This window comes from Anolis sagrei, chromosome X, assembly GCF_037176765.1.
Source record: "Anolis sagrei isolate rAnoSag1 chromosome X, rAnoSag1.mat, whole genome shotgun sequence".
NCBI lineage: Eukaryota > Metazoa > Chordata > Lepidosauria > Squamata > Dactyloidae > Anolis > Anolis sagrei.
The window spans coordinates 45299819-45312374 of NC_090034.1; the positions used below are offsets into that span (position 1 = coordinate 45299819).

At 44.4% G+C, this 12556-nt stretch overlaps 1 protein-coding gene across 2 annotated transcripts in view; it reads left to right on the top strand.

The window, feature by feature from the left end:
• The window catches only part of RASAL1 (RAS protein activator like 1), a 60622-nt gene that overhangs the window by 19467 nt on the left and 28599 nt on the right, over positions 1-12556 (top strand). For both annotated transcript variants that reach the window (XM_060785431.2, XM_060785432.2), the window contains 4 exons: positions 1139-1271; positions 10652-10733; positions 11671-11808; positions 12008-12096. In XM_060785431.2, coding sequence (XP_060641414.2) covers positions 1139-1271; positions 10652-10733; positions 11671-11808; positions 12008-12096 — 442 coding nt within the window. The remainder of the gene's footprint in view (positions 1-1138; positions 1272-10651; positions 10734-11670; positions 11809-12007; positions 12097-12556) is intronic.

Consider the following 12556-nt stretch of genomic DNA (forward strand, 5'->3'; position numbering starts at 1 on the left):
AGAAGGAGAGGGAGAGAAGGAAGGAGGCCAGTGCCATTGCACTCACCCTCTCAGGGCTTCCCCAGTGCCATGGGAGAAGAGCGAGAGAGAAGGAGTGTCCCCCAAAGTTATGATTATGATTATGATTACTACTACTACTACTATTATTATTAGCTCCCATTGCTACACATCAGTTGTAATATTTGTATGGGCATCAAATTGCTGCTGGTTGTGAGGCTGCCCTGAATCCCCTTCGGGGTGAAAAGGGAGCGATGCAAGTATGGGAAATAAATAAATAAAACAAATTATAATGGGAAAGCAGCCGTTTGTAAGACCCTGATTAGTCCCCCAAAGTAACTATTGTTGTTGTTGTTGTTGTTGTTGTTGTTGTTAGCCCCCATTACCACACATCAGTTGTAATGGGAAAGCAGCCCTTTGTAAGACCTTGTTTAGTCCCCCAAAGTTGTTGTTGTTGTTGTTGTTATTAAAACCATTAGGCACAGTTTCTTGGGCTTGCACTCCGCTTAGTGTATTTTTTTTCAACCTCAGTTCCCTCCCCTTCTTTTTTTTTTCACAAGCATTAACAAAATCTATGGATAATAACACAACCCAACCAAAAAAAATTTTTTTATTGGTGTCTTCGTTTTTAGGCCTGTTCCTAGCGTTATTTGGAGTTCTCATTCAGAACATTGCATTGGATAGACCACATCAGCTCTAAATTATTAAATATGGTTTTCTGTGGATGAGCAGACGGTGACTACTGGATGGCATATGTTCTGTATCATAAAATAGAGCTGATGTGGTCTATCCAGTGCAGTTTTCTGAATCAGCACCCCAAATAACCAAACCAAATCTCAAGTTGATTAAAAACTGGTTCGTAACCTTTTTTGGCACTAATGTTGGAGAGTAGTTGCTGGTCAAAGCAGTCCCTGGTCAAAAAAAGTTTGGGAACCACTGATCTCTACTGTAGAATGAATGCAGTGTGGCAACACTTGAACTGCCCTGGCTCCAAACGATGAGATCCTGGGAGTCGTCCTTTGGCGAGGCACCCATCCTCTGTGGCAGGGGCAGCTCCAGATCTCATCAAGTGACAACTCCCAGAATTCCTTTAAATGGGGCTGAATATGGTGTGTGATTCCCCCTTTCCAACCCACCGCAGGGATTGACCACTGGATCAACCTAAGCCGCATGGATCCCAATGAAGACGTTCAAGGAGAGATCTCTCTGGAGCTACAGATCGTGCAGGAGAAAGACGGCAAGCGGATGATCTGCTGCCACATCATCGAAGCCAGGTAGGGATCTGGGGAGACTGAATGAAGAAATCCTTGATCTGCCCTCTCTCAGGGTGCATCAACACCAGCGGTCCCCAAAGTACGGCCCGTGGGCTGGAGTTGTCCCCAAAGGTTGTTTACCTGAGCCCCGCCACCATTCGCGCCCTGTTGCTACTCCCATCCTCTTCTTGCTCCTCAACTCCATTCCTTTTCTCTCTCAACCCCGCTCTAAAATGAAGGGGTCCTCTGTACCCCTCTCTTGCTTCTTACATCTCCTTTCCTTTCTGTATCTCCCTCTCAAACGGAGGGAAACTTCTCCACCCCTCTCTTGCTTTTTAATTTGCCTTTCCTCTCTATTTACCACCCCTCTCCATTTTTATGGCATGTTTTATTTTTCCAAGTACAACAATTTACATTATTTTTTCCCCATGTCAGAAGTGACTTGAGAAACTGCAAGTTGTTTCTGGTGTGAGAGAATTGGCCGTCTGCAAGGACGTTGCCCAGGGAACGCCAGGATGTTTTTTTTTTTTAATGTTTTGCCATCGTTGTGGGAGGCTTCTCTCATGTCTCTGCATGGGGACCTGGATCTGACAGAGGGAGCTCATCTACGCTCTCTCCAGATTCGAACCTCCGACCTGTCAGTCTTCAGTCCTGCCAGCACCCATTGTGCCACCGGGGACTCCATCCTACCGGATGACATTTGTTCAAATACATAGGCACAGCAATACGCCTGAATATCCATAACTCAGCATAATCAAGCTTACAATCATTTTCCCCTAGTTTCTCTGGCCGTTCTACAGTTTGAACACTACAGTTTAAGCACTACAAAATTAATTGACTGTAACTAAAAGTCTCATTAATCTTAAACATATCAATCAGCCTAGGGTTCCCAAAAGTGAGTGAGGCAGGACATTATTACTCATTTTGTTTTCTTCATCATCCTGTACCCAGTTTTACGTCATTTCGCCTTTTCTCCTACCCCCTCAGGAACAGTTTAGTAATTTTGCTATGCTTATTATGATTGTTTGATCATCAGGTTAAGCGTGTTTAATTCCTTATATTTATCTTTTTCCTTTGTTCTAGAAATAAGACCTTTCCATTTTGCCTCCCATGTCTTTCTGATTTGGCCCTTCCTGTAATAACTTTTCCTTTTGCTAATATAATCTTGGAGGAGGTAGTCAGCTAAATGTTTGTACCAAGTTTTAATATCCCACTAGCAGTGCCCTGCCATGTGTTACTGTGGCCCAGTCTGTGTATATGTGTATATGTGTGTGAGTATAGTTGTGTATATGTGTATATATGTGTTTGTAATGTATTTGTTGTAATGTGTTTTTTGTTTTAGCTTTTTACATCCCTTCTGCTGTGTTCTTCAGTGTTTTTATGAGTAATGGTCACTTGTTGGCCTGACAGGTGTATTGCGTCCAAATTTGGTGTCAATTTGTCCAGTGGTTTTTGAGTTATGTTAATCCCACAAACAAACATTACATTTTTATTTATATACTAGCCGTCCCCTGCCACACGTTGCTGTGGCCCAGTCTGGTGATCTGGAAAATAAAGAGAAAGTGTTGGTTTCTAATATATGTAATGTCTTTATGCTTGTGGGTAAACAGTATTTGATCATGTTTTCTTGCCCTGGTGAAGGGAGTTGGACTGGGTGGCCTTAAGTATTTTCTATTGGCCATGGGAGTTCTGTGTGGGAAGTTTGCCTCAATTCTATCATACGTGGGGTTCAGAATGCTCTTTGATTGCAGGTGAACTATAAATCCCAGTAACTACAACTCCCAAATGTCAAGGTCTATTTCCCCCAAGCTCCATCTGTGTTCCTAGTTGGGCATATGGAATATTTGTGCCAAGTTTGGTCCTGATCCATCACTGTTTGAGTCCACAGTGCTCTCTGGATGTAGGTGTACTACAACTCCCAAACTCAACGTCAATGCCCACCAAACCCTTCTAGTGTTTTCTGTTAGTCATGGGAGTCCTGTGTGCCAAGTTTGGTTCAATTCCATCATTGGTGAAATTCAGAATGCTCTCTGATTGTAGATTAACTATAAATCCCAGCAACTACAACTCCAAAATGACAAACTCATTTTTTTTTGCATGATGGTAACTCCTTGGGTTAGTAGGTATCTTGTGGCCAAATTTGGGGGCAATTCATCCAGTGGTTTTTGAGTTCTGTTAATCTCACAAATGAACATTACATTTTTATTTATATAGACTAGCTGTCCCCAGCCACGCTTTGCTGTGGCCTCAGTCTGGTTCTTTCCTTCTCTACCTCTTTCCTTCCTTATTGCTCCCCACTTTTTTGTCCCTTACTCTTCTTCTTTCCTTCTCTACCTCTTTCACTCCTTCCTTTCTTCTCTCCTTCCTTCCCTCTTTCCCTTCCTCCTTCTCTCCATCTCTTTCCTTCCTTCATTATTTCTCTCCTTCCTTCCTTCCTTCCTTCCTTCCTTCCTTCCTTCCTTCCTTCTCTCCTTCCTTCTTTCCCGCTTTCATTCCTTCTCACTTTTTATCATAGAATCATAGAGTTGGAAGAGACCTCATGAGCCATCCAGTCTAACCCCCTGCCAAGAAGCAGGACAATTGTGTTCAAAGCATCCCCAATAGATGGCCATCCAGCCTCTGTTTAAAAGCCTCCATAGAAGGAGCCTCCACCACACTTTGGGGCAGAGAGTTCCACTGCTGAACAGCTCTCACAGCCAGGAAGTTCTTCCTAACGTTCAGGTGGAATTTCCTTTCCTGAAGTTTGAAGCCATTGCTCCACGTCCTAGTCTCCAGGGCAGCAGAAAACAAGCTTGCTCCCTCCTCCCTGTGACTTCCTCTCACATATTTATACATGGCTATCATGTCTCCTCTCAGCCTTCTCTTCTTCAGGCTAAACATGCCCAGCTCTTTAAGCCGCTCCTCATAGGGCTTGTTCTAGAGACCCTTGATTATTTTAGTTGCCCTCTTCTGGACACATTCCAGCTTGTCAATATCTCTTTTCAATTGTGGTGCACAGAATTGGACACAATATTCTAGGTATGGTCTAACCAAGGCAGAATAGAGGGGGAGCATGACTTCCCTGGATCTAGACACTAGACTCCAATTGATGCAGGCCAAAATCCCATTGGCTTTTTTTGCCGCCGCATCACATTTTTTCTTTCCTTTTCTCCTTCCTTCCTTCTTTCCCTCCCTTTTACTGTCCTTCCCCACTTTTTCTTTCCCTTCATCTTTCTCTCCTTTCTTACTTCTCTACCTCTTTCTTTCCTCCCAAGCTTGTATGGCTAGCTCTTTCCCTTGCACAGGAGGGGGCGGGGTCAGGGGAATTGTTTCCACGCATGCACTATATTATCATTTAGGTTTTTGGGGTTTTTAAGTCCCTTCCACTGTGGTTTTCAGTGTTTTATGAGTGAAGGTCACTCATTGGTCTGTTAAGTGTCTTCTGGCCAAATTTTGTGTCATTTCATCCTGTAGTTTTTGAGTTATGCTAATCCCACAAATGAACATTACATTTTTATTTATATAGATAGACTAACTGTCCCCAGTCTGTGTATATGTGCTTTGTGTGTATGTATATTTGTGTACATGTGTGTATGCGTGTGTTTGCGTACATATATATATGGTTTTGTGCATGCATTGTAATGTATTTTTTTTTTGGTTTTTTAAGTCCCTTCTGTTGTGTTTTTCAGTTTTTTCATGAGTGATGGTCACTTGTTGATCTGATAGGTGTATTGTTTCCAAATTTGGTGTCAATTCGTCCAGTGCTTTTTGAGTTCTGTTAATCCCACAAACAAACATTACATTTTTATTTATATAGATTTCTTTGGGTCCTTTCAACCTAGGGTGACGGAGGCTTTCATTGCATTCCCTTCCATTCTTTGACCAGCCCCCTCCCTCCTAGCATTCAGAAAGGGAGTAAAAACCTGGCTCCGGGAGCAGGCTTTTGAAAAATAGTGCAATGCAGTAATTTTAATGTCAAATCTGTGCAATCTGACTATGGAATGGCTTTAGACTCTGACCCTGGATGGCGTGATCAACATTGGAATGTATTTTAATCATGTTTACGATGTATTAATTTTAATACAAGTGATTTTAAGTTAACATTGTGTGTTTCAAGGCACTGCGGAGGTGCCATATGTAAGCTGCCCTGAGTCCTCCTTGGGGTAAAGAAAGGCGGGATATAAATAAGGCAAATAAATAAACAAACAAATAAATTTAAATCCCCCATTGCCCTCAATTTTCTGGACGGAGAATTGTGTCTTATTCCAATCTATTTTTATCCCGAAGAGCTCCTCCATTTCCTTCTTAATTATTTTACGAGACTTTTGTATTTTTTCACAATCCCACCACATGTGGGTGTATGTTCTGGTTTTCCCGCAGTGGTGTCAACATTGTTTCGGGGAGGTTCTCATTATGTAAGGCAGCTGCGCTGGAGTTCGATACCATTTTGTCAGTGTGCATTTCCTTTGTTTTTAAATGCTTTGTTTTTTTAATTGGTTTTTTCCCATTTGTCTGTTTCTCTCTCGCTGCAACTTAATTCCTCCTTCCAGACTTCTGTCAGGGTTTGTTTTTAAAAAAATATTATATTGTTTTCCCATCATTATTTTGTATATGAATCCCGTGATGCCTTTCTCCTTCTCTCCTTTCCATTTTATTATGTGGTCAAGATCTGTTTTGGGGGTTTCCTTCCTCTTCCATTCCGTTAACTTTTTAGACAACCCTCTCCATAGTAGCCAATTTCCGTGCCCTCTATTTTCACCCGAAACGGAGGGAATCCTCTCCATCCCATCCTTGTTTCCTTCAAAACAGAGGGAGGGAGGAGGGGGGAATGAAAGAAAAGGAGAAAGAAAGAAAGCACCCATTCAAACAGTACTTCTATCCCAGGAGCTCTCACATCAAAATGGAGGGTGGCCAAATGCCGTTCCCTGAAAACACGGGAGCAATCTCTAGAAACAGCAAAAAACACAAGATTTTCAGGCGTGGGAATATTCCGGTTCAGACCCGAAAATGCGCAACTTCGGATGTCTGTATATCCCTGCATTCGGAAAACACTGGATTTTTTTTATCTTACTTTTGTTCCTGGGTTATACATGTTGGTTCCTGATTGGTTGTATCCTAAAAACATGGCAATAGTAACTAGAGGGCAAAAATTTTATCCTGGCAAGAGAAACTTCATCCTCCACACATTTAATGCAATTTGTGACACACAAGCAAAGGTTTTGCCATGTAATCAACTCTCCCCATGTTTTTATGATAAAAGCAATTAGGAACAGGCATGTATAAGCTAGGAATAGCACCCTGTTGTTCCATGCCACAAGTATACCACAAAACCTATCTGTACAGATGGCCAGACAGCCTCTAAAACCCAGGATGCAATGATTCGCATATTCGCATCTTAAGTTTTTTTTTTTTTTAAAGGCCAAAGTTTCCAGCGTATGTCCCATGGTGGCCATTTTGGGAGACTCTAAATCCCGCATCCAGAGGCGGCCCTAGGTAATATTCAACGGAAGGCAAACAGTATCCCCCCCCCCCCAACCAATCACTGATATATATTTTCTGTTAATCGTGGGAGTTCTGTGTGCCATATTTGGTTCAATTCCATCATTGGTGGAGTTCGGAATGCTCTTTGATTGTAGGTGAACTATACATCCCAGTAACTACAACTCACATATGTCAAGGGCTATTTTCCCCCAAGAGCGCCTCAAGAGTGCTCCTGGGCAAAATCAACTATACTGCAAATGCTTACTTTGCGTAATGGGTTGAGCCGCCCCTGCCCGCATCAAAGCAGCAAGTGTGGATCAGAAATTCCGGGATCAACAGGTCTATATGTGGACCTCTTCTTGGATCCCGTTTTTTTTTTTTGCCCCTGACTCAAACCTGCAATTTGATGTTGTCTGGAACTGCCCAAAGAAAGGAGGAAGGAGAAAAGGAAGAAAGAAAAAGTAGGTACGAAACAGAGAGGGAAGGAAGAGAAGAAAGGGGGAAAGAACGGTCTGTTGGAAAAAGAGAGGGAAGTGCTTTGAACCTGGGACTGTGGCTCTGAACCCACTGGGAGACTTTAGGCAAGTCACACTCTCTCAGCTGCAGAGGAAGACAAATCCCCTTTGAATAAATCTTGACAAGAAAACTCTGTGATAGGGTCACCCTAAGTCTGAAACAACTTGAAGGTGTACAACAACAACAACAGCAATAGCAACAGCAGTAACAAGAAACAAACAACTTTAGTCCAGCCCGCCAACAGTCTGAGGGACCTTGAACTAGCCCTCAACTTAAAATGCTTGAGGACCCCGGATCTGCACTGTAGAATCAATGCCATTTGACCCCACTCGAACTGCTATGGCTGAGTGCTATGGGATCCTAGTTTGGGAAGGCACCAGCACTCTTGGGTAGAGCAAGCTGAAGTCCTTATCAAACTACAACACCCAGGATCATAGAATCATAGAGTTGGAAGAGACCTCGTGGGCCATCCAATCCAACCCCTTTCTGCCAAGAAGCAGGACAATTGCGTTCAAAGCATCCCCAATAGATGGCCATACAGCCTCTGTTTAAAAGCCTCCATAGAAGGAGCCTCCACTACACTTTGGGGCAGAGAGTTCCACTGCTGAACAGCTCTCACAGTCAGGAAGTTCTTCCTAACGTTCAGGTGGAATCTCCTTTCCTGAAGTTTGAACCCATTGCTCCACGTCCTAGTCTCCACGGCAGCAGAAAACAAGCTTGCTCCCGCCTCCCTATGACTTCCCCTTAATATGGCTATCATGTCTCCTCTCAGTCTTCTCTTCTGCAGGCTAAACATGCCCAGCTCTTTAAGCCGCTCCTCATAGGGCTTGTTCTAGAGACCCTTGATTATTTTAGTTGCCCTCTTCTGGACACATTCCAGAAGGAGCCTCCACCACACTTTGGGGCAGAGAGTTCCACTGCTGAACAGCTCTCACAGCCAGGAAGTTCTTCCTAACGTTCAGGTGGAATTTCCTTTCCTGAAGTTTGAACCCATTGCTTCACGTCCTAGTCTCCAGGGCAGCAGAAAACAAGCTTGCTCCCCCCTCCCTGTGACTTCCCCTCAATATGGCTATCATGTGTCCTCTCAGTCTTCTCTTCTGCAGGCTAAACATGCCCAGCTCTTTAAGCCACTCCTCATAGGGTTTGTTCTCCAGACCTTTGATCATTTTAGCCGCCCTCCTATCGCATTGAGCCCTGGCAGTTAAACTGGTCTCAAACTGCATTCATTCCACAGTGTAGGTGCATTCTTAGTTCACTGGCTGTCTCCTTCTCCTTCTTGCTTAAAGGTGCTTTCCATTGTGTCCATGCCTCCCTCTCTCTGCACTGTGATAAGTGCGAAAAGAAAGTGTCAGGGCTGTGAGAAAGGCGTGCGAATCTTGCTGTCTCCTCAGCCCTCGGGTGCGGCGGAAAGTGAGATTATTAACAGCTTTTGGATTTCGAAAAAAGGAAGACTTGTGAAAAGCTTTCGGAGTGGGCGAGGCGGGGGAAGGAGGAAAGGTTATCCTGAATGTTCTCGGGAAAGGGAACAAACGCCGTTGGACACCAATTCAACTGCCATGCGACGGAACCCTGGGAGTTGTAGTTTGAAAAGGCCTCGTAAGGCAAATAGTGCAAACTATAGCTGCCGGGATTCCGTCTCGTGGAGCGAAGGCATTCAAATGGTAGCAAACTGCAATGGGAGGGAGGGGATACTGAAGGCTAAGAGCCACGCTGATGGAGGGATTTTTTTCCTTTTTTTCCCTCTTTGGAGGCTTTGGGCGCGTGGGTGCAGGTGTGGAGGGTTAAGGGGAACAAAGTGGCCCAATTGCTCATCGTCTGAGCCAAGCAAGCATCCCGCTTCCCTGGAAACCAAAGCGGGCGCCTAGGCAACCCAGCAGCCAATCAGAGGCCACTTATCCAGGGAGAGAGAGGAAAGAAAAGAAAGGAGGCAGGTGTGGTCCAGGGTTTGTTTGTTTTTGCCGGGATGCAGAGTGCCATTGTAAGCTTGAAGCATCCCATAGTATTTTTAATGATATTTTGTGCTCTAAGTAGGATGCGCTGAATTTCCAAGGCCAAGAGAGAGCTGTCCACTGACGCTCTTTGGGAGAGAAAGCTAGAGATATCTGCAGAACTACAACTCTCACAACTCCATAGCACTGAGCCATGGCAGACCAGGTGCATCTGCCTATAGAATGCATGCATTTTCATCCCACTTGAACTGCCGTGGCTCAATGCTATGGGATCATGGATGTGTAGTTTGGTTAGGCCCCGGCCCTCTTTAGTAGAGAAGGCTAAAGACATTGGAAAACTACAGCTCCCATGACTTCATAGCACTGAGCCATGGCAGACCGAGTGCATCTGCGTATAGAATGCATGCAGTTTCATCCCACTTGAACTGCCGTGGCTTAGTGCTATGGGATCATGGATGTGTAGTTTGGTTAGGCCCCGGCCCTCTTTAGTAGAGAAGGCTAAAGACCTTGGAAAACTACAGCTCCCATGACTTCATAACACTGAGCCATGGCAGGTCGGGTGCATCTGCCCATAGAATGCATGTAGTTTCATCCCACTTGAACTGCCGTGGCTTAGTACTATGGGATCATGGATGTGTAGTTTGGTTAGGCCCCGGCCCTCTTTAGTAGAGATGGCTTAAGACCTTGGAAAACTACAGCTCCCATGACTCCATTGCACTGAGCCATGGCAGACCGGGTGCATCTGCGTATAGAATGCATGCAGTTTCATCCCACTTGAACTGCCGTGGCTTAGTGCTATGGGATCATGGATGTGTAGTTTGGTTAGGCCCCGGCCCTCTTTAGTAGAGAAGGCTAAAGACCTTGGAAAACTACAGCTCCCATGACTCCATCGCACTGAGCCATGGCAGACCGGGTGCATCTGCGTATAGAATGCATGCTGTTTCATCCCACTTGAACTGCCGTGGCTTAGTGCTATGGGATCATGGATGTGTAGTTTGGTGAGGCCCCAGCCCTCTTTAGTAAAGACTAAATACCTTGGAAAACTACAGCTCCCATGACTCCATCACAAAGAACAATGGCAGTTTGGGTGCATCTACACTATAGAATGAACACATTTTGACAACACTTCCAAGGCTCAATGCTATGGGATCCTGGGAGTTTACAAGCTCTTTTGCCTTCTCTGCTAAAGGGTGCTGGTGTCTTGCCAAACTACAACTCCCAAGATACCAGGTGCTTCAAGATCCCATTGCATAGTCAAGCAGTACATTGTGCTAAAATGGTCACTATAACAGTGGGTGGATCCAGGAACCATAACAAATTATTATTTTTTTAAAGTAGCTTCCCAAATGCTTGGGAATTAACATAACTTGCTTCCTGGGATGACATCTCCGTCCCTTTGTCAAATGGTGCAAAAGGCCTAGTGAATTACTTCTGGAATACTTCCTGATTTCCTTCTTTGCTCTTCTTCTCCTTTAGGGACCTTGCGCCCAAAGATATCTCTGGCACCTCCGATCCCTTTGCCCGAATTATGTGGAATGGGCAGGCCTTGGAAACGGCTGTGAGTATCACCTTCATGCATGTCATGTGTCAGAGATGATGTAAATAGGACTTGTCTAAAAATCTCCAGTGAACTCCAGTGGAAGTTGACTGTAGAATTGCATCGAAGGACCTCAAGATTCCTACAGTGGCATTCTTTTAGGAATTTCTAGGTCCTCCAGCATGATTCAGTGGTCAACTTATGGTAAAAGTTGCCCTGGAAGACCCCAAGAAGACAGAGCATATTAATCATGTTCTATGATGTGGTGGCATTCAGGAGGTGACAATGTCATGAATATTTTTTGAACCTTAAAATGTTCTTTAATTTGTTTTCAGTGGGACAGAGTACATCAGGCACTTTTGGAGAAAGAAGTAGACACACAGAGCCAGTACTGGTTTTATAATAGCTTTATTGGTTACACAGACAAAAGGGAAACATTACATTTACTCTAACAGTCACTCACATACATTCATCATTCATACTCACCATCCCTTCTCCGTTCAGGCCTGCTGCTGGGAGAAGAGAGGCGGGTGGACAGATGCTGCTCTCCTGTAGCTCTGGCACACAATTGAAAAGGAAAAGGGTCTCTTATATAGAGCTTTTGGTTATCCATTATTTGGTTGCTTAAATTAACCTCTGTCATTTGGCTCAGACTTGCTGAAGCCTCATCAATTCAGGAACAGATAGGTTGTTTAACTTCTTTAATTTACAGAGTTATTGTCTTTGACTATGTAAACATGTGTTGTTGTTCAGCACTTTTCTTGACACAGTTTATAAAATTCTTCACCTACTTTGTTCTTCATAATACAGTTTTCCAGGTTCCATTTTTGGGATGGTGTCTTCAACTATGCCAGACCTGAATAGGCCCTAGTCAGACCCCAAACATTCAATTCTTTCAATCCATTCATCACAACTGTGGTGTTTTGGGGCCTACTGATGCCTTCTTCCTTCCCTATAGATTATCAAGAAGACACGCTTCCCTCACTGGGATGAGATGCTGGAGTTTGTCTTGGAGGAAGGACTCGCCAAGAAGACTCCACTTGTCATAGAAGTGTGGGACTGGGACATGGTGGGCAAGAATGATTTCCTGGGACGGGTGAGTGGCAAGGGATCGGGTACAGCTTCTAGTCACTTCCATCTTGGAGACACTCTGCCAAACTCTGAGATGCCCATGACCTTCTACCAAAAAATGTTGCCTTTCCTTGGCAGCAGGCGTGTAGTCTCCAAAAGGTTATTTGGGGATAGTGTAGCCCCACAACACATGATGTGCTGACTTGCCTCTCTCCTGCCCCCAGGTTGAGTTCTCTTTGGATGCCCTTCTGAAAGCCCCTCCCAAAGGCTGGTACCGTCTGCTGCCCTTTCCCAGCGCCACGGAAGATGCTGGGTAAATGTGGATCTTCTTTTGATGTCTTTGACTTGTACAGCATCACGATCCGGCTGGACCAGGAGCTTCCAGTGGTCAGGTTTGGAATACTGGCAGTCAGGCCAAGGGGGCCAAGGTAAGTATCATAGTCTAAAGTGGGCACAGGACAGGCTTGAGGTCGAGGGGACGCTTGGTCCAAGAGGGGCAGATGGTCAAGGGTTGAGAGGCAGGAACCAAAGTCCAAAGGCAAGTAATAATAATAATAATAATAACTTTTATTATGACCTGCCCTCTCTCGCCGAAGGGACTCAGGATGGTTACAAAGACAAAAACAAAATAGAGATAAACAGCAGTAAAACACAATTAAAACAAGCAATTAAACATTCACAAATAACACAAAGTATCATCCAGAGCTGAGGAAAGTACTTTTGGAGTCAGCTCTCAGAGTCCCCTTGCACAATGGCAGGCAGGAGAAGTAGTT